Here is a 21468-nt window from a genome sequence, read left to right on the forward strand (position 1 = left end):
ATGTGATATTTCTCTCTGCTTGCCCAAGAGTTCTGGTGACATTCAACTCCGGATTGCTCTCCTCCTTATAATCGACGGTGTCCTAATTGCATCCCTACAAAACGCTCGTCCTACATACAAGTATGTTCAAATGTTGGAGGACGTTGACTCTTTTCTTAAATTTCCCTGGGGCCGGGAGTCATTTCACAAAACCATCAAATCCCTAATTCCTCCGAGGACGGTTGGGTCTAATCTTGAAACTGACCTTGCAGCATTCCGTGGTCACCTACAACGAAGGTCTTTTCGGTTGCGTGGCTTCCCTCTTGCCTTACAACTCTTAGCCTATAGGAATATTCCGGCTCTGGCACTCGCTCTTACAGACCCATTGGACGATACAGTTATATTAGACTGGGATAACGCCTGGATTCCTCGTCAATCCCGTCTCCTGGCTGATGTTCATGCAGTTGAACAAGCTCCAGATGTATGATTCTACTTTCATTGTTTTCACCATTTTGTAGCTTCCAACTTTCGTCAAGAATTTCGATTGTATTGCAGGTAACTGTGGAGTCTTTTATCGAAATGGGGGATGACAGGTTGTATGAGTGGGATGATGAAGTCAGGGACAAGAAGGTGTCTTATATGTTAGAGAAGATAAAAACAGGTTATGTTTTTGGAAAGTGTGAATGGCCTGGTGGCGTCATGTCTTTAGACCTCATTGACATTGTTAAGGTTAAAAAAGCTGTACCTCCCCCTTCGAAGATTCTTTCCAACAAGAAGAAGAAAAAAAGGCCTTTGTTGAATTGTCCTAAAGGCTCCGTCAAACGTAGAAGGTCCACCCAGCTCAATCCTGAATTACCTCCATCTCCTCCTCAAGATTTGGCTGCTCGTGTTGATTCTCTTGAAAATGAAATTGGGTTGCTTAAAGCTCAACTAAAGAAAGTCAGTGCCCGGAATACACTTGTTGAGTCAAGTTTTCTACATGCTAGACGCAGAGCACAACCCTCTATGTTCCTCTTCAAGAAAATCGTCCGTAACCCTGCTTCAGAAACAGCCTCAAGATTCCTGCATGCTAGACGTAGAGCAGAACCTACTTTCTTTCGAAAGCCCTTTAGAAAGGGTAGGGTCAGACAAGATTGGACTCATTTTGAACGGCCGTTAGGTGGTCTTGACCGTAACTCTGATCCCCAGGTACTTAACTGGACTTATTTTTATTTATTTTTACATCCTCATGTCCATTATGTTATAGGCTCCTTTCATAATATTTTTGGTCTGATTGTCTTGATGATGTTCAGGTATGCTTATTGATCTCATCACTTTCTTACATGTTGTATGTGCTTTACTAATTATAGATTGTCTTCATCTATGTTTCTTTCAACGAATGCAATTGTAAAGAAAAAAAATCTACTATAGTTTTAAAAGTTGATAAATGAGATATGTTTCTCTTTATAATATAAGAGCAAAATCATCAAAACATATAATTTTATTTTTATTTATTTATTGGTACTAATTTGTTTTGATATATAATATTTGTTTAGTGGTTTTTTCTTAAATTAAGATTTGATGGGCGTCAAATTTTATTTTTGAATGGGGTCAATATATCAATGACTAAATAAAATAAGCTAAATTTTAGAAATTCATGGGTGTCAATTGACCCCATGGTAAAGTGCTACCCCCGCCACTACTGATAATGAAATAGAAAGATTTGGTGTCTGTTATTGTTGTTGTTTTTAAACTCATAACAAAACCTTCATGCTTGTAGCTTCTCTAATTTGGGTACAGATACTTGATTCAACGCTCAAAGTGGTTTTAAGGCCTAAGCAGGAAATGATATTCGATGAACCGGAGCTGCCATAAATCTTTGAGAATTTTGGATACATTGCTTATTTGATTGAGTCTTTTTATTTAATTTATGGTATGGACGGTTAGGACATGTAAATTAGTAAATATATGCAAAGATTAGTAACTTTTAAGACGTGTCTTGTATTGATGATGTGTCGTCATTGTTTTGTTTTTGGTGTAAAAGAATCCAGGACTCTAACATAAGTAACTACATTCTTCAAATATTAAAAATGAAGTAATCGTCAAATTGAGTAAGATTCAAAATGATACAAATAACTAAAAATGAAGTAATCTTTAAAAACAATACATTTTATCATCATAAAATATTTATCAAATCCATATCCCATGAATTTGTATGATTATCAATCAAATTGTTCACCATAAGAAATGGGTTATTATTATAGCCATTGTTGAAAGCTGGTTTCGGGTATCAAAATGGGTTATTATTATAGCCATTGTTGAAAGCTGATCTCGGGTATCGAAATGGACTATTAATACTATTATAGCCATTACTAACAAAGTTTTATAGAATTCATCATACATGACAAAATAAATAAAATGGCCACTTAAGTAATTTTTGATAGAATTTATACACGACGAAATAAACAGGAAGTTTTAAGAAAAAGGTTAACAACGGCATAAAGTTGCCAAATCTTAGAAAATATTGCCATTTTACTTAGTAAAAAAAGTGTAAAATCAAATACTAAACGAAAAAAATAATATCTACATATACATTTTTGTAACCATTTTAACAAATAAATCCTGGATTTGGACTTATTTACAACTCAATGCCATTAACATTAAATCTTTTCTCTAAAATAATTAATTTTACTATAAATTCTTGATTTAAATTGTCAACCACATTATCAATCAAATTTAATCCAAACAAACTTCAAATCAATCCCTTAAAATTAGCATAAACATATTTGTTAACAATATTTTAAAATAAAGTTTTTTGTTAAAACAAATATTGTTCTTACTAAACGTTTTTTGTTTAAATAAATAAATCATGTATTTGAACTTATTTACAATGTCATGACACTGACATTAATTATTTAGGAATGAAAATATTTAATTAAAGATTTAAATCTTCTAAATCCTTACTTTTAGAGTTATTATGTCATTACCTAAAAGGCTCAAAATATAAAAAAAATTAAATATTATTATTTATATATTTAAACTTTATAAAACGTTATTAACATTTAAACTTATAAATTTTTTAATATATCATAATTTTTTAACATCATTATATAATATATAGAGTTTAAAAAAATCTTAATCTTTCCGTCATATTTTGTGACTCGAAATTTTAAAAATGAACATATATTAACCAATTGGCGAAAAATGTGTGAGTGTCCACATTAACTAAAATATTTAGAGCATGATTCATAAACATATCATAAATAAGATTAACATTAATAAAATAATGGTTTTTTTACGAGACGGGTTTGGCGGGATGGGTTTGGCAGGACGTTACTTAATAACAATTATAAACTATATAATAAAAATATTTTATACATAGATACAATTTACAAAATTTTACATATACTAACTTTAAAATATAAATTGTTCCCGCGGTGTACCGCGGGTTAAAATCTAGTTAAAACATTAAAAAACCATTGAATGATGAGATAAAATTTTAGTTCATTATTGTGTTTTGTATACCTCCATCGGTTGCCCACCCATTTTCCCCTCTTAACTCAACTGTTTGCGTCTTATGAAATATTATTTAACCATTCAATTCAATGATGAGATAAAATATAATCGTAGTTTCCATCCTTCTTTACCAACATTCTATTTAACCATCTGTATTTGATTCGTTACAGTCGTAAATAATCTCATCTAAGTTACAACATCAATGAATGAATGAGATGTAATAGCCAAAGCTTTTAGTACTCCAACATGTTCACGTATTTAAGATGAGATTAGTTGTCAAAGATAACATACTATATAGGTCCTTACTTATTAATCACTCCATGTTGATCACGTTTGTTTGACTTAATTACTGTTTTAATATTCCAGATCTACTTTTTTTGTTTGACTTACAAATTAAAGATTACTACTAGATTTTAACCCGCGATATACCGCAGGACTATTTATTTTTTTAAAGTAATATATATTAAAATTTGTAAATTTTATTTTTTATAAAATATTTATATTTTACAATTTATAATTGTTATTAAATAACGGTATACCACGAATCCATGAGATAATTGTTAAAAAGCTGAAGTTTTAACCCTTATTAAAATAACATATTAATAATATTTTAAAATTTTTATAAATATTGATTCAAATACATCCACCATATAACCCAATTCCAAAATAAAACCCGTTCTGAACTTTCTTTACCCGTCCTGTGATTTTTTTTTAAAGTAGTAATTTTTAAAATGTAAGAATTATTTATTATATATAAAATTTTTGCAAATTGTATCATTCTCTAATACATTTATATTTTATAGTTTAATTTTATATATAGTAACATTATATATATTACATAACATTTTTGGTTTTATATAACCTTTTCTAAATTAGGATGATTTGATATGTTTAATATTAGTGGTCTTAAAAATAATAATTTAAAGATTTAACCCGTATTGAAACGGTAGATTAATTATATTTTACTTTTTTATTAATGTTGATTCAAAAAACCCGTCCCTCCAAATCCGTCTTGCTAAAAAGTCATTTATTTTATTAATATTAATTTTATTTATGATATGACTCTGAATTATAATCTAAAATTTTTAGCTAATAACATAGGAGTGCACCATATTTATTTAATAGGGGAATGTACCATATGAACCGAATGCACTTTTATCCAAATCCACCAAAAAAGTCTTGCAAAAATACTATAGAGATAAGAAACTATAGTCGGTTTTGATAGGTATAAGATTAGCAAATATATTAGTTAGCTTAAATTAGTTAAAGAATACAAATTGAAAAGGTATATTACACTTTATTCGAATATAGTATAAAAACTTATATAACACAGAGATTTGATAAATTTTTAATTATTGAATACTTTATTTTTGTGCTAATTTTTATGTGATTAAGATTTAATTGATTTTGTATATAAAATATTAAATTGACTTATTTATTTATAATTTGGTAACATATAGATATTTGAATATTCAGTATATTTTGCTTCAGTTTAAGAAATCTTTGATGACGCGTCTTTAGATCTAATAAGCCCTATAATCTAGATATTAACCTGCAGTATACTGCAGGTAGGCTTATATTTTAGTTAAACTAAAATTTTTTATTATAAAGATGATTTAAAAATATATGATTTTATTTTATTTGATTTTAAATCTATAGTAAACTGTGAGTTGTATATGTTTTGTTGATATTATCTATATTGTTTAGTGTTTTAGATTATATATTTCTAGTTTGATTGTTAATTTAAGAGTTTCACCTGTAGTATACCATCTTGTATTAATATCGATTAAACCCGTCAATTATAGGATTTTCCAGCTTGTATTAAAAATTGAATCACATATAATATGTTATTAATTATTGTAGTATATAAGTTATAAATTTTCAATATAATATGTACGAAATTGAATATAAATATTTCAAATTATGACCCGTTACTCAGTAGAAAGTTTTCTTAAATCTATTTTTCACCCGTTATAATATTTTTTCATGTATTGAACAGTTTATTTTTGTTTTTAAAAATTCAAATTATGGTATATGCGAAAAAACTCTAATTATTTTTTTATAATGATGATATTATTTTTCCGCAAAAATAGAATCATATAAAGATGAGAAGTGAACTATAATAATTAATAAAAAATTAATATGATAATTTAGATATCAAATATAATTTGTTGATTTTAATTGGTTACTTTTTTGGAAATTAATAATGTATTTCGTTTTTCTAATTAAATTAAATTAATTAAAATTTAGATATCAAATCTTATATGTTGATTTTGATTGGTTATTATTTTTAGAAATTAATAATAATTTCGGTTTTTAATAAAATTAAATTAATTAAATTAGTATTTGACTTTTTAATCCTTAAAGAGATAAATTAATTTACTCTTTAAAATTTTATTTCTAATGGCATACCTATGTAATTACTTACAAAAATTAAGGTTACATTTAAAATGTACTTCCCAAATAATATAGTAGGATTCTTTCTTTTTTTTTACTATTTAATATTGGCAAATCAATTCTTTTAGGGGGTGTATTCAATCAAACATTTAAGTGATTTGTGTTAAAATAACAAATCCTATATTATTCAATCATGGATTTTTAAAAGTCTCATAAAATCTAATGTTATTGAACTTGTGATTTAAAATCTACTTTAAAATCCCATGTTATTGAAAACATTTTAAGGATTAGATGATTAGTGACTTTAAGAGACTTAAGTGAATGTTAGTGGATTTCCTTAGTTAAAAATACAGAATTTTAAATCTCATGGTTTTAGGTAGAATTTGAGAGGATTTTACAATAAATCATAACAACTTCCTTAAATGCACTCAAATTCTTCAAAATCATATAAAAACTCAAAATAACTCAAATCACTCAAAATAAAAGATTGAATACACCCCCTAAGTTCTTCATCAACACTATTAACAGATTGTGAATTTCTCATTAAACCTCAAATGTGACATTACATTCATATATATAGTAGATAAGCTAAAGGAGACTTATTCTACTTTATAGCTTAATACACCCCCCTCAAGCTGGATCTTGTGAACCTTGCTGCTGAGGAAGATACAGACTTGAAACTGATAGCCGACTAAGAATCGAATGAAACGGACCAGGATGTAACGCCTTAGTCAAGATATCAGCCAGCTGATTTTCTGTAGTCACATGATGAACTGTCAGAAAACCTTTTTTCACTTGATCCCTTGTATTGTGGCAATCTATTTCCACATGTTTTGTCCTCTCGTGAAAGACAGGATTATTCGCAATGTGCATGGCAAATTTGTTATCCGCAAATAGCTTGGCCTTGAAGTCAACTTTAATGTGCAACTCTTGAAGCATTTGACTCAGCCATAGTAGCTCCTTTGTAGCAACAGCCATACTCCTATATTCCGCCTTTGTGCTATTGCTGCTAGCTACATCCTGCTTTCTAGACTTCCAAGTTATAAGAGAAGAACCTATAAATACTGCAACACCACTTACTGACCTTCTACTATCCTTGCAAGTACCCTAGTCTGCATCAACAAAACCATTTAAACACAATTCTGTGTCTGCCGAATAAAATAGACCTTGCCCTGGGTTATTCTTGAGATACTTCAGTATATGATGAGCAGCATTGAGATGGACATCAGTTGGGCAGGACAAAAACTGGCTCAAACAATGAACCGCAAAGGTGATATCCGGCCTAGTTACACACAAGTAAAGAAGCCTGCCAATTAGTTCTCTATATGGTGTTCCATCAGTCAGAAGAGTACCTGTTTCTTTGTTCATCGGCACCTTTGGATCCATAGGCACTGACTTTGGTTTGCAGCCTAATAAACCTGTCTTTGTCAGCAAGTCAAGACAATACTTCCTCTGACATATTGAAATCCCATCAGAGTTCCGAGCAATCTCCAAGCCCAGAAAAAACTTTGCAGGACCCATATATTTTATCTTGAAGCTTGCAGCAAGAACACTCTTAATAGACTGAACTGCCTCATCATCATTACTCACCATCAAGATATCATCTACATAGACTAATAAAGCTATGAAAGACGTACCCGTGAGTCTCACAAACATTGTATTGTCTGAATAAGTTTGCTGAAATCCAACATCCAGCAAAACCTGTGATAAACACTTGTACCACTGCCGTGAAGCCTGCTTCAAACCATAGATGGACTTGTGAAGTTTACAAACTGGATTAGGTGGGAAGACTCCAGATGATGATGTATAACCTTCTGGAAGACTCATGTATATTTCTTCTTCTAAATCACTATGCAAAAAAGCATTAGTAACATCCATTTGTGGTGTACTCTAGCCCTTCTTAGCTACCAATCCTAGAATCAGTTTCACACTAGCTAACTTAGCCACAGGAGAAAAAGTATCAAAGTAATCAACACCCTCCTGCTGTGTGAAGCCTTTTGCCACTAATCTAGCCTTATAACGTTCTATGGAGCCATCTGCATTATACTTAATAGTAAAAACCCATTTGCACCCCACTACATTCTTATTTGGTGGTAAAGAAACTACACTCCATGTCTTATTCAATTCCATAGCACCTAGTTCCACATTCATAGCCTTAGTCCACTGAACAGACGCTATAGCTTCTTTAAAATTCTTTGGCTCTGTCTCAACCGATATTGATAGAATAAAATTTTGATATGCAGGTTTTATGTTTGCATAAGAAAGAAAAGAAGAAAGAGGATAGGGAGTCGTGATGACCTTTAGTTTAGTCGTGAGGACTTCTGGTGAGGTAGTGGATTGAAGAAGAGCACAATGGTAGTCAGATAAGTAACCTGGAACCTTAGTCGATCGTTTTGGTCTAGCATCTTGCAATGAAACCGTGGTTGTCCCTGTAGTTACAGTCTCAAGAAAAGAATTTGTGACACTAGGTTGTGATGATGATGATGATGCATTATGAGATGATGATGAAGATGATGGAGTATCATGAGATGAATGTATTCCTAAATCTGGATTAACTACAGAGTTTGGTTCCATATGCAAGTGTGAATCTATTGGTAATGGTAGAATAGAATCACTGAAAAGATCATTATCCTGCATGTAACTCTTATCAGTTTTAAAAGGGAAAACATTTTCATGAAACACTACATTGCGAGAAACTAAAACTATATTTGTATCCAAGTGTAAACCCTTGTATCCTTTAAATCCTGAAGAGTATCCTAAGAAAACACACTTATCAGCTCTTGGACTAAACTTATGCCTATCTTTTTGCAATGTAGAAGTATAACACAAACAACCAAATGAGCGAAGAAACAAATACTGTGGCTTTTCTGTGTTAACTTTTCATAAGGACTCATGTTATCTAACAAAACAGATGGTATTCTATTTATCAGAAAAGCAGCTGTATGAATGCAATCAGTCCAATAAGCTAATGGAATATTAGACTGAAAAAGTAATGACCGTGCTACATTTAACAGATGTTGATGTTTTCTTTCAACTACAGAGTTCTGTTGAGGTGTATAAGGACATGAGAATTGATGTAACATACCATGTTTTGCAACTAAATCATGAAAGGCTAACTCAGGGGCATTATCAGTTCTAATAGCTTTTATGACTGCATTATATTGAGTTCTAACATGACTAATAAAATCAGGAAACTTCGATGAAACTGCACTTTTATTCCTTAAGAGATAAATCCATGTTACACGAGTACAGTCATCTACAATAGTAAGAAAGTATCTATATCCTTCAACAGACTCTACTGAAAAAGGACCCCACACATCCATATGTATCAAATCAAATGGCCTAACAGACTGATTATTATTTGACTCAAAAGACAATCTTTTTTGTTTAGCTAAAGGACAGATATCACAATGAGACTCTAACACATGACTCTTAGACAAAGAAAGTGTACACGAAAGAACTTTTAACTTGTTAGAAGATGGGTGTCCTAGGCGTTGATGCCAAATCTTTCCATCGACCGCCAAGGATCCAGAGAAATGAGATGAATGTGATGAAGATACTGCAGATGATGCATCAAGTTGTAAAATGTAAAGATTGTACAGAAGAATCCCTCTACCAATCATCAAGCCCTGAATAGACTCCTGAATAAAGCAAAAATCCAGATAAAAATGAGCTGACAAATGATTATGCTTTAACAGACTACTAACTGATATGAGATTGAACTTAAAAGAAGGAACATGCAAAACAACATGCAATATTAATGATTCAGACAAATGTATGCGTCCACAATGCGTGATGTCAACCCTAGTGTCATTAGGCAATGAGACTGTAACTCCAGACACTGTTACAGTTTCATTAAAAAATCCCAAATCTGAACAAACATGACTAGTGGCTCCACTGTCAATTATCCAACTTCCATGTGGAAGATTTGAATAAAGGGTTGAAAGACATTGATGTTGAAATGTCAATTTATCATTCTCATATCTAAGAGAAGTTGAAGGAAATGAGACAGTACCAGAAGAAGATGACGGATGCATAGCACCGTGTTCAGTAATCAAAGAAAGTGATGAAGATGGTTCTTGGTGTTCTGAAATCTCAACATGAGTATTAAGCTGCTGAAGCAAAGTCTGAATCTGGTCATTGTTCATCTGATTGAAGTCCACATTAGTAACAGGTGTGTTCTGTTGAGTAACCACCGGTGGAACACAGACATTAGGTGTGTTGAATGGACCAGTCATGACATTAGCTACAGCATGTAGAGGAGGTCTGGGACTAGAGAACGGCGCTCTAGGTTGAGGAGGTTGACCAAATGATTGCTGAAACGATGGTTGAGCAAACGATTGTTGAGATGATGGTGGCCTTGGTTGATACCCTGGAGATGTTGGATTACTCTTGTATCCAGGAATATATCCAGGTGGATACCCATGAGGTTTGTAACACTTCTGAATTACATGACCTGTCATCCCACAGTAAGTACATAAAGGACGAGAAGCACCTCTTGGTTTATAACTATTCTGTACTGCACAAGCATTATTATCTGCAGGACCATTATATGAGTACTCAGTATAAGCTGCAGGATTCTGATCAACAGAGAACTTAGCATTATCAGAAGCTTGAAACACTACATTATCACTCTTGTGAAATGGTTTCAAATTTTTCTGCCTTTCATCTTGTGTTACCATGTTAAACACTTCTTCTATAGAAGGAATCGGCTTGAGCATAAGAATGTGTCATCGTGTAGCCTCATACGAGTCATTAAGCCCCATCAAAAACTTCATCACACGACTTCTCGCTTGTAGCTTTTCCCACAAAGCAGCTGCATTACATTCACACTTTCCACAAGTGCACAATGGAAGCTCAACAAAATTCCTATATTCTTCCCACAAAGTTACTAACTCCGTATAATATGCACTAATATCCATTGTTCCCTGCTGAATAGCACTCAACCTCTGCTCTATTTCAAACACTCTTGGAGCATCATCTTGTTTAAACCTTGACATTAGACTATTCCATATCCCTTCCGCAGTGTTGATAAACAATAAACTTTGTCCAATTTTTTACTAACAGAATTCATCAACCAAGTTGCTACCATATCATTGCATCTTGACCAAGATCCAAAATCTTTATGATTCTCAGTAGGTTTAGTAATTGTACCGTCAATAAATCCAAGCTTGTTTCGAACATTGAGAGCCATACGCACTGATCGTCGCCATGAATGAAAGTCTGCACCATTTGTTAATCGATCCGATACTAAGACGAGCCCAGCATGATCCGAGCCGTGAAGAAAAAATGGATTGTCATATTGATCCGTCGATTGAGACATTGTTGAAGAAGATGAGTAAAGAAACAACCAAATCCAGAAACGAATGAAATGAAGTGATGATAATGGAAGATTCAATGTGAATCAATGAAGCGATGATGAAAAAGAAAGATCGAAAGCTTGATGTTGCTTTTCGACTTCAAGAAATCAGCAATTTGAGCTGAGAAACGATGATGAATGGAGAAGATGATGTGTGCAATCGATTTAGATGGTGATGAATTGAATAAATCGAAGATAAACGAAGAAGATTGATGGAAGAAGATGAATTTTCCTGGAAAATTTGGTTGTTAAACTTCCCCGAGAAAGTGAGAGAGAAAGTGAATGAGAAAAAGTTTGTTTTGCTCTGATACCATATTAACAGATTGTGAATTTCTCATTAAACCTCAAATGTGACATTACATTCATATATATAATAGATAAGCTAAAGGAGACTTATTCTACTTTATAGCTTAATAAACACCATTTTTTTTTTGTCAAAGGAAAACTTTCATTCAACTAAAACCTCGTAAGAGGTGAGTTCATACAACTGAAATTTAAAACACTACATGAAAGATAAGGGTAGAGGTTCCATGAGTTTTCCAAGATGCAAAGCTTCAAGAAGATAGCAAAGGTTGGAAGATCTGTTGGAGCCTTCAAGGATTCAAATTTGAAGACTAGCTTCACGAAATCTCGGATCAGCTTGTGATCATAATAAGCTCGTACGATTAACGCCAAAGAGCTTTCGAAAAGGTGTTCCATGGAGGAGGTTGCGGGCGGAGGCTTTTCCTCGCTGCCAAAGTAAGGTTCCAAAGATGGTATCTCCATAGAGGAGTAAGTTTGCTGGATTCGCCAAGGGAATTCACAAGTCCAATACACAAAGAATGCAGCGGAGCTCGGATGGAGTTTTCTTTGAGGCGGTTTTATCCAAAAAGTTTGAGAAGGTTGGGATGCTTCGCCCATTAGGCTTGGGGTGACATGGTTAGGCTTGCTAGTGGGAATATAGATCCTCAAGATACAAACACAAATAGGAACAGGTGCAAAGATCGCATCACAACAAATAAGGTTTGAGAAAAATACTAATCCACTAAGCTTCACAATTAGAGTTGCATCCGGTGAAAAACAATCAACACTATCCATCAGGTTTCGATAAATGAATAAGCAAGTCTCCTCTAACGAATTTGTTCCTACAGTTGGATGGAGTCCACGACCATCCACTATTGAGAAGCAAAATTGCAGAGAGCGACTAAGCTTAAAGACAGAAAAATCAGACCTGGAAATGGGCCATAGATGACTTATTGGGCCGCAACAAAAGATGAGGCCCATCCAGCCAAACCCTAGGGTTGAAGTTCTGAAAGATTGGAGTGATGGTCGGCGGTGAGGCGTAGAGGGAGACCACCAGCCAGCTTTTGAGCTCGTCGTGTGCCGTCGACGTTCTCACCGGAAAATGCACATCTGATGGTCCAAGAGATACTCCTGCCATCAACGAAATCCGGTGAGAAGGAACTAATGGTGGCGTTGCTAGTCCAGATCTAGAGCCTAAAGATAAATCGATGAAGACTTGCTCTGATGTTTGAGGTAAAGAGCCGCTGAACTGTTGTGGATCTTCTGATTTTGGTTTCAGGGACAGAGATGGATCCAAGGTCTGAGACAGATCGGAGCCAAAGAAAACCCTCAGGGAAGAAGAACACATGGGAAAGGGAATTTGGATGTTTGGAGAGAATTGAAATCATGGAAGAAGAATCAAACGAGACCAAGCTTATACAGAACAAAGAGAGGCTGAATAGAGTTGATAGATCCAGACGCTGGCGAACGGAAGCTCCACCGGCGTCAGAAGGCATGAATGGTGAGAGTGTCTCGATTTCCGTGACGAGGAGCGTTTTTAGTAAAAAGCTCGCCTACTTAATAAACACCATATTTTCTAAAATCTGAGAGTTAAAATAATATAGTCTACCATTGATTTAATTTTTCATGAACATACTAAACCTTATAACCCGATATAAACCCAATTCTATATCAATGTTTTTTTTTACTTTACGTGCAGTTATATTATAAATGTAAGATTCTAAACTTTTTTGGTCTCGTTTGAAGTATTCTTTTAATCTTCAGATCTACTTTTTTTGTTTGACTTACAATATTAAAGATACTATTATTATCTATTATTTTTTTACTGTTTAATATTGAATATTATATAGAAATAAAAATAATTGTCAGCTACATCGATGCTTATAACTTATAAGATCGATGCGAAAGGGAGACAATTAGATAACTAAGAAAGATTTTTAAAAACGAATAAAAATGCCTTTTCCCGTGTGCATGTTATCGTGAGACCATAGAAAAGTTTATGTTGTTAAAATTAATATGGCATCGTCTAACACGCGGAAACAAGAAAATAATAAGTTAATAATTTATTGCATCGTCTACCACGAGGACACAAAAATATTATAAGTTAGGATGATTATTATTATATATATTTGCCTCGTTTGTACAAGTCATATTAATAACTTCTTTTCTAGATAATTAAAATAAATATAAATTTGTGTATAAAAGGACACCTTCACTACCTGATTATACATCATCACTCCACATTGCCACAATTGTTCATCATCTCTCCTTATCTCTCTACTGCAGCATAAGAGGTAAATGGTTATAACTTATAGTAGCTAAAACTGTTTACTTTCAAATGATTTTGAACTTTTTTTATCAAGTGGGCAATGATTCAAATATACTATACTGACTAAGAAACAATATCTCTAGATTCGAATAAGTACACGATGGCCCTAATGGTGAACGCTAAAGGTGGAAATGGAGGGAAAGAATGGGATGATGGGTTTGATTATGAGGGTGTAACAAAGATACATGTCCGAGCTGGTTCTGAAGGCATTCAGTTCATCAAGTTTGACTATGTCAAGGTTGGAAAAACTATTGATGGACCAATCCATGGTGTTTCTGGCCTTGGTATGACACAAACGGTATGTGATGTGTCTTAACTTTATATATCTTAACTAGGAATGTGGTAGTGTAGTGGTTACAGCCCCCGCTTAGAGGCAGTGATAGAGCATTGGTTCCACATGTATTTTCCAATTTTTCTAAGGTTTTAAGATCCTAATTTTTTTTTTAATATTTTTGTAAATAAAGTCCAAATTTTTGTTAAAAGTGCAAAATAAATCCTAAAGTTTTCAGAAAAAATAATAATTGGGCACTAGGTTCAAAACAAATTTGAGTTGGCCCTGAGTGGTTAGCATTTGAAGTTGGTTCCTTGTGTCCTAGTTCTATCTCACTTGGGAGGAGGGGTGTTCCAAAGGGAGATTAAGGTCTAAGCTAGAAAAAAATAAACTATATAAATCATAATATTATTTTGTATTTTTTGTTGGCAGTTTGAGATTAACCATTTGCAAAAGGAATATCTGGTATCTATTGAGGGTTACTATGACAAATCTACGGGCGTGATTCAATCAATCCAATTCAAAACTAACGTGAAGACTTCTGATATGATGGGGTTCAACAAGGGTACTAAGTTTTCCCTAGGAATCATAAGGAACAAGATCATTGGGTTTCATGGATTTTCTGACAAGAATGTCTATTCTCTTGGAGCATATTTCATCAAGGTTCTTGCAACCAAATCGGGAATGCAAGGTGGTCAAAACACAGGGAAAAGTTATGATTATGGTGGTGACTATGATGGCATAAGAAAAGTGTACGTTACATATGATGGCACTTCAATAAGGCATATGAGGGTGGACTATGATAAAGCCGGTCAAGTGGAATGCTATGAGTACGGGGACAAAACCGGAACACAATATAAGGTTATTCTAATAAAATATTTGTTTACTATTGATATATTATTTTGTTTAAACACGTGGATCACTAATATATAAAAAATGTTTCAGATTACGGTGAATTATCCATATGAATGTATCACATCCGTAGAAGGAAGCTACGCAAATACCCAACCTTATGGATGTATTGTCCTTAGGTCGTTAACATTCAAAACATCAAATGGGAGGACCTTAGTAATTGGAACAGTGACTGGTACCAAGTTCTTGCTTGAGAGCAAAGGAAATGCTATTGTTGGGTTCCATGGACGGGTAGGTTCTTGTGTTGATAGTATCGGTGCATATTACGCTCCGTTTTCTCCTTCTCCTCCACCTACACAGAAACTAGAGGGACAAGGTGGTGATGGAGGAGATTCTTGGGACGATGGTGCTTTCCTAAATGTAAAGAAAGTATATATTGGACAAGGCTCGAACGGTATTGTCGCCGTTAAGTTTGAGTACGAGAACGACGCTAGTGAGGTTGTTGTTGGAGATGAACATGGAAAGACTACATTGCTTGGATACGAAGTGGTGATGACTACTCCTTAATTTAATTGTTTAAAGTTTCAAAACTATACTATATATCGATAAATAGCTTGAGTTATTTTTCTAATCTAGAAAATAATTTAGTTCAATTAATATCTTACACTTCTCAACGTGAGATTTCTGACAATGATCTCTTGTTCCATAGTTCGAGCTGGATTATCCGAATGAATACATCACATCATTGGAGGGTTGCCACGACAAGGTCATGGGAGCTGAAACTGGAGTTATAACAATGCTTAGGTTCAAGACAAACAAACGTACCTCTCCACCTTTTGGACTTGAAGCTGGTGTCAACTTCGTCCTCCAGAAGGAAAGTCACAAGATCACTGGGTTCCATGGAAAGTCCAGTACTATGCTTCATCAGATTGGGGTTCATGTCGTTCCCATCACTGAGTGACCATCCATAGCTACCTTTATAAATGGATGAATAATCGGATTATTATAATCCTCTGTCAAAGTTAGGTTTTGTTACTTTCACATGATTTTCCTTTAGTTGTTATTTGTGTTCCATTATGCATCGTTAACGTATTTTCACTTTTCAGATAATAAAAAGACAATTATGTATGATTTAATAATTGTCCAAACTTTACTAGACTAATTACTGTACATATACTGCCATTAGTGGTCGTTATGCATATTTCTCCTCTATATTTAAGAGATATTGATTAACAAAACTATATATATATATATAGCATAAATCATGATGAACAATATATAATATAAATCTTTATTATATATTTGTACTTATATTTTTATATGTTTTATAGAAAATATTTAGAATTTTAACATATATGACATTTTTGTTATAAATTACAAAATATCTAAATGTATATGTGAGCCCATATGTTTCATTTGCTAGTGCTAGTGCTAGTGCTTCACGTCATGTGGTACAATGCAAGGGCCTGCTTGAAGACTCATAATAATAATCTTAAGCTCTTGCATGTGGCTTCCTATTATGTTCATAGCATTGAAGTATCTACACCTCTTTTGGATATTTTCTCCACTGACTACATATTTGATGGGGAATATAACTTTGTCATAAAGTCTTCAAGACTTTTCTTTACTAAAAACTATGGGGCTATAGACCCAGAGAGAATACCAATCATGAACTACAACATTTCATATAATGCTCGGGTACGTACTAGCAATTGCTTTATTCTTATTTTTTGTTATATAATTACATACCTATATATATATATATATAGAAAATCATATTTATATATTATTTGATATGTTTAAGTTGTTTATATGAATCAAAAGGAGATGGAAAATCTTGGGCATAGATTCTTGATGAGTACAGATGCTAACTATTTTGGGAGGCTTAAATCTTTGGCGGTGACCGTGGATATAATGAATACGAACGAACTTGAGATGTTCAGGTAAGTTTTAGTTGTGTAGAATGGAATCATGAAAAAGTTGGATTTATGTTTTAAGGTACGAAAATTTTAGTCAACAATTTAGTTAGATAAATTTAATGTTTTTCCGTTTATCACTTCTGTTTAATTAATACGTACCAAATCTGAAACATTTTTCTGTATGTTCTTGTATATTTAGCATGACAATGTGTATAAGGAAGAAAGTGCATCTTCCATTGGTGGAACACAAAAGAAAATGTGGGAGGAGAAAAACTCTTTTCCCAATGCTGAATTTCGAGTGAAAGCTGTGTCGATTTTTGATTTATGTGGTTTGAATAAGAAACAGTTTGCATTAGCTTCGCGTTTTATAAAGCATGGGACCGTGATGAACAAATTGATGATCGAGACGTTTTCGGTTCCTCCAGTTGAGAAGTTTTATATTGAAGCGGCCGTTGCCAAACTGATGGAACTTCCAAAGGGTAACGAGAACCTTAGTATTGGATACTTCTGATGAAATGTGGTTCAGATCTAGTTTCTAAATAATATCTCTAGTCCTATGTGACAAAACCTGTAGTGAAAAAGACAAATTTCATGTCGTTTTCTTCTCTCTTTATATAATTAATTTTTCTTTTTGTGACATAAAATCTTTGGGATAATTCTTAATGTTTTAAATGCAACAATACCAGTTTCTCTTTCTAGTAATGGCTTATAACAAGAATTAATACAATTTTTTTATGAAAACTTTTATGTGATATAGTCTAGTAAATTAATACCAATTTAAACGGTTACAATATTTTTTGTGATATCGTCTTTGGGCTAATTCTGAATGCTTTAAACTTTTAATTAAATTATGTAAACATCTTAAACTTAAGTAAAATCCAAACAAAGAACAATTGTATTTCTTTTGTAGAGATGTACCCTTCTGATTGGTTAAAATCATAATTTATTTATTTATTTAAATGTCTATACTATTTGTTATAAAAGATTATCATATATTATGTTTTTATATCGTTCTTTTTTGTCTTATTTTCAATCTTTAAAGTGTTAGTAGGAGCGTTATAATCAATATTGTTCTCATTTATTATGTCAAATTAAACGTTTAAGTTTAATTGTTTATTAGTTATCAAAGTAACTAGATTCTGACCCGCACATACGTGCGGGATTTCATATTTTAAGAAATGTATTAAATATATTTTTAGTGAAAGATATTGTAGTGTATAAATTATAATGTTCATAGAAAAGTATATAGTGTTATTTATGATACAATAGTTAAAAATTTTATTAATTTATAGTATTTATATTTCATTTGTATTTTGCATAGTAAATCGAATGTTAGATTTGTTTCGATTTGGAATAATATAGAGATATTTGGAAAATTTGTGTATTCTTGTTAGTTTGATGTATATACAAATTAATCGTTTTTGTTTGAAATTTGATCAATTAGATGATATAATGTGAAATTTACTCTGCGGTACACCGTTGATCGATTTTTTGGTAACTAAAAATTCGAATTTAAGTTATAGTTGTTTTGTAAATATTGTTTCTTTTGTTTAGTATTTAAGATTTTATAATTGTGTTAAAATTGTTAATTATAAGATTTCACTCGTAGATTATCGTCCTGTATGAATATTAACCCAAACTCTTTCCACCAGATAACTTCATTCCGTAAAATTAAATATTATTTTTGTTATTTTTAAATATTCTTATTATAATATATTAAAAAATCGAGGGATTGACTTGTGCTAGATCTTGGATTAATATATTTAAAAATAATTTATGATTTATAAATGTATTATATTGTAGTATATAAAACCGTTTTTAGTGTATACCTTTCAATAATTGTATAAAGTATATTTTAAAAGTCAAAATTTGTATAAATTGATATTGCAACCTCATGAAATCGTAGTGATTTACCCGTATGGTACCACATGCTAATTTTTATTTTATTTTTTTATAAACTGATTAATTTGTTGATTTTTGTTAAAAATAAAAAAATAAGTTAAGTTATATTTGTTTGTTTATTGTTTCAGATTGTATAACTATATTTGGATTGTTAATTCCATGATTTTATCTGTGGTATAATATTGACCAACACCCGGCTAGTTTTTTGTAATCTAGTGTTGACCCTGAAAGAAAATCCATAAGAATATGCATAAATGGATAGTAAAATTAGGAGATAAACATCATTAGAACATGAAGTAATTTACTTATGAATCTCTATCTATTTTTTAAAAGAATCAATGTTCTAGATTGATTGTGAGGCAATGTGAATGTATGCATAACATTTATAAGAGATAGATTGTACGCAAAATTATATTTTAATTTGGATTCAATCTTAGCTTTACCAAAAAAAACTAATCGGAATTATATATTTTAAATTTAGGATGACGAAAATATTTTTTTTAAAAGCTAAAATTTATATGATCTCAACGATTTTGGTATTTTAGCATTATCGCAAATATGGTAGTTATTATTGGTCGAATACAATAAATGATCTGTCAAAACAATTATAGTACTGTTTGTTCCAAAAAAGTCATTCAAATTTCAAAGGAAAAAAAAAAAAAGAATATTGGTGTGAATCGATATTTTCTCATTTTGATTATTTGCATTAAAATTTTTAAACATTGGTATTTAAACTTTGTTTTACTGTTTAAGAAAAGAAGAAATAATCGAATCTAGAAGAATGAATATTCCAAAAGCATGTAACTATTATAATACGTTTAAAAATATATTTTCTTTTATATAATTCAAATTTAGCTTAGTGATATATTTTTAAGTAATGAAAATTACCTGTTTAAAAAAAATACTTTAAAATTTTATATCATTTAAATTCTAATTAAAATGTTAAATATTTTAATCTATACTGAAACTATTTTCTAGATAATTACAAATCTAAAATCCAAAAATTCTCTTTTGAATATGCTACATCATAATTTAAAATTATTTTTTATTTGTACTAATCAGAAACAATTAACATAGTTTTGTTAAGGAAATTGTATAAAATCTAAAGTAAACGATAATTTGTTATTAAATTAGACTGAAGTTTCCAAATTATCTAATAACATATTACCAAAATAAATAAGTTTACATATATACAATTCGAATTAAAATAAACTAATATGTTATGGAAACGCTTTTAAATGATTTCCGAAAATATTGGGTATTTATTAATTTATTGATTTAATTCGTTTAAAAAAATAAAAACAAAATCCAAGATATTTATTTAGTTGTAGTAGTTGTTAATTTACTAAATTACTCATGCAAAAATTCATTTAGTTAGTTTTAAACTACCCTTACAATGTTGTAGTTCACACAATGCTTCCCAATTAATAATATAGATAAACCAACCCAAGATAAATAATCGTACTAACATCATACTATCATATATTATGAGAGCTCTTACTTTTTTTTTTTTTATGAAATTTTTATAAAATTAAGATTTAGAGGTATAGTAATGCTTACAACAATCAGTATTTTTTAATTAAAAAAACTCGACTTGAATATAATACAAACCAACAAAATGAAATTTTTTTTGGTTTTTACTATATAGGCTGAGTGCAAGATATAAATATAAATTTTTATCAATAATATTTAAACTTTGAATAGTAAAATAGTGGTGTACATATTCTTCTTGATATTTAATTTAATAAATATGTTTTAAACAAAATTTCAAGTTTTATGTTATTATAGATTTTAATTCTCCATACATCTATTGATGATATTTGAATTCTAAATACTAACCTACACAATGTTTCTATTTAATTTAACAGTTCTAAAGAAAAATAAAATTTTCCACATTCAATTTTACAATAAGATGTAACTATCTATTTCATCATAATAAACTCGATTTTAATTATACACACTTCATCTTAAGTGATAACAATTTTATATTAAAATAATATTTATATTTATATCAGATCAAATCTATATCTTACTTAATATTAAAATAATTAACAATTACCAAACATAACTAACTAAAAAAAAAAAATACACAAAAATATTTGAAAAAAACATTTTTTAAAATACAAATTTCAAATACCATTTTTGTTAGTTATTATCCATACAAAATGATTTAGAAACAAACTAATACATGCTAAAGTTAATTGACCAAAACAAATTTGTTAATTTTCATTGTGGTTAAGAAAAATAAAATATAATTTTTTTAGATTTAGACATAATATATGTAAATTTGTTTATTTTGTGAGTTTTTCTATTTTTTTAAGAGACAAAATTTTTTTTTAACTCTTATCCAACACATGTCAACATCTTATCGATAAACTTGACATATGGCACAATCATATGAGTTACTAAATTTAAAAACCATACTTTATATAATAAGATTTGTTTCTTTTTTTTCGTTCTTTTATTTCTTTAAGAGTAAAAAGGGTCAACTTTTTTCCAACGCATGTCAACATCTGATTGATAGAGTTGACATAAGTCACAATACTATTATTTATATGTTATATAATAAGGTTCATGGTGTCTAATTGGCTTAGCCCAATAATACTATGATGGAGACCTCAAATCAAAACACATCCAGCTTTGACCAAACACAACTTTGTGTTCTCCGCTGAAAAAGACTACG

The 21468-nt window shown here is 31.2% G+C and overlaps 2 protein-coding genes and 2 pseudogenes across 4 annotated transcripts; 3 read left to right on the forward strand and 1 right to left on the reverse strand.

Moving 5' to 3' along the window:
- The first annotated feature begins 10 nt into the window (after nucleotides 1–10).
- AT5G35932 lies at nucleotides 11–1484 on the forward strand (annotated as a pseudogene). Its single transcript has 2 exons — nucleotides 11–460; nucleotides 535–1484.
- A 5020-nt stretch (nucleotides 1485–6504) lies between these two features.
- On the reverse strand, nucleotides 6505–13008 carry AT5G35935 (annotated as a pseudogene; the record flags this gene model as incomplete). The annotated part of the gene is made up of 1 exon: nucleotides 6505–13008.
- Nucleotides 13009–13690: 682 nt separating this feature from the next.
- On the forward strand, nucleotides 13691–16124 carry AT5G35940 (Mannose-binding lectin superfamily protein). Its single transcript, NM_001344123.1, has 5 exons — nucleotides 13691–13806; nucleotides 13925–14139; nucleotides 14545–14973; nucleotides 15058–15513; nucleotides 15674–16124. The coding sequence occupies exons 2-5, from the start codon at nucleotides 13942–13944 to the stop codon at nucleotides 15923–15925; spliced, it is 1335 nt and encodes a 444-aa protein (NP_001318679.1). The 5' UTR covers nucleotides 13691–13806; nucleotides 13925–13941; the 3' UTR covers nucleotides 15926–16124.
- A 667-nt stretch (nucleotides 16125–16791) lies between these two features.
- On the forward strand, nucleotides 16792–17403 carry AT5G35945 (F-box/LRR protein; the record flags this gene model as incomplete). Its single annotated transcript, NM_148047.2, has 2 exons — nucleotides 16792–16863; nucleotides 17083–17403. 2 exons carry the CDS (start codon nucleotides 16792–16794, stop codon nucleotides 17392–17394), a joined length of 384 nt encoding a protein of 127 aa, NP_680352.1. The 3' UTR covers nucleotides 17395–17403.
- Between the last annotated feature and the right edge of the window lie 4065 nt (nucleotides 17404–21468).

This window comes from Arabidopsis thaliana, chromosome 5 (genome assembly GCF_000001735.4).
Source record: "Arabidopsis thaliana chromosome 5, partial sequence".
NCBI classification, from domain to species: Eukaryota; Viridiplantae; Streptophyta; class Magnoliopsida; order Brassicales; family Brassicaceae; genus Arabidopsis; species Arabidopsis thaliana.

Bases quoted from the DNA above. Each gene is read 5' to 3' on its own strand.
- AT5G35940 (NM_001344123.1), top strand. From the start codon at position 13,942: ATGGCCCTAATGGTGAACGCTAAAGGTGGAAATGGAGGGAAAGAATGG. The intron at 14,974-15,057 runs GTTATTCTAATA...AAAATGTTTCAG, and splicing joins AAACCGGAACACAATATAAG to ATTACGGTGAATTATCCATA. The intron at 15,514-15,673 runs GTGATGACTACT...CTTGTTCCATAG, and splicing joins CATTGCTTGGATACGAAGTG to TTCGAGCTGGATTATCCGAA.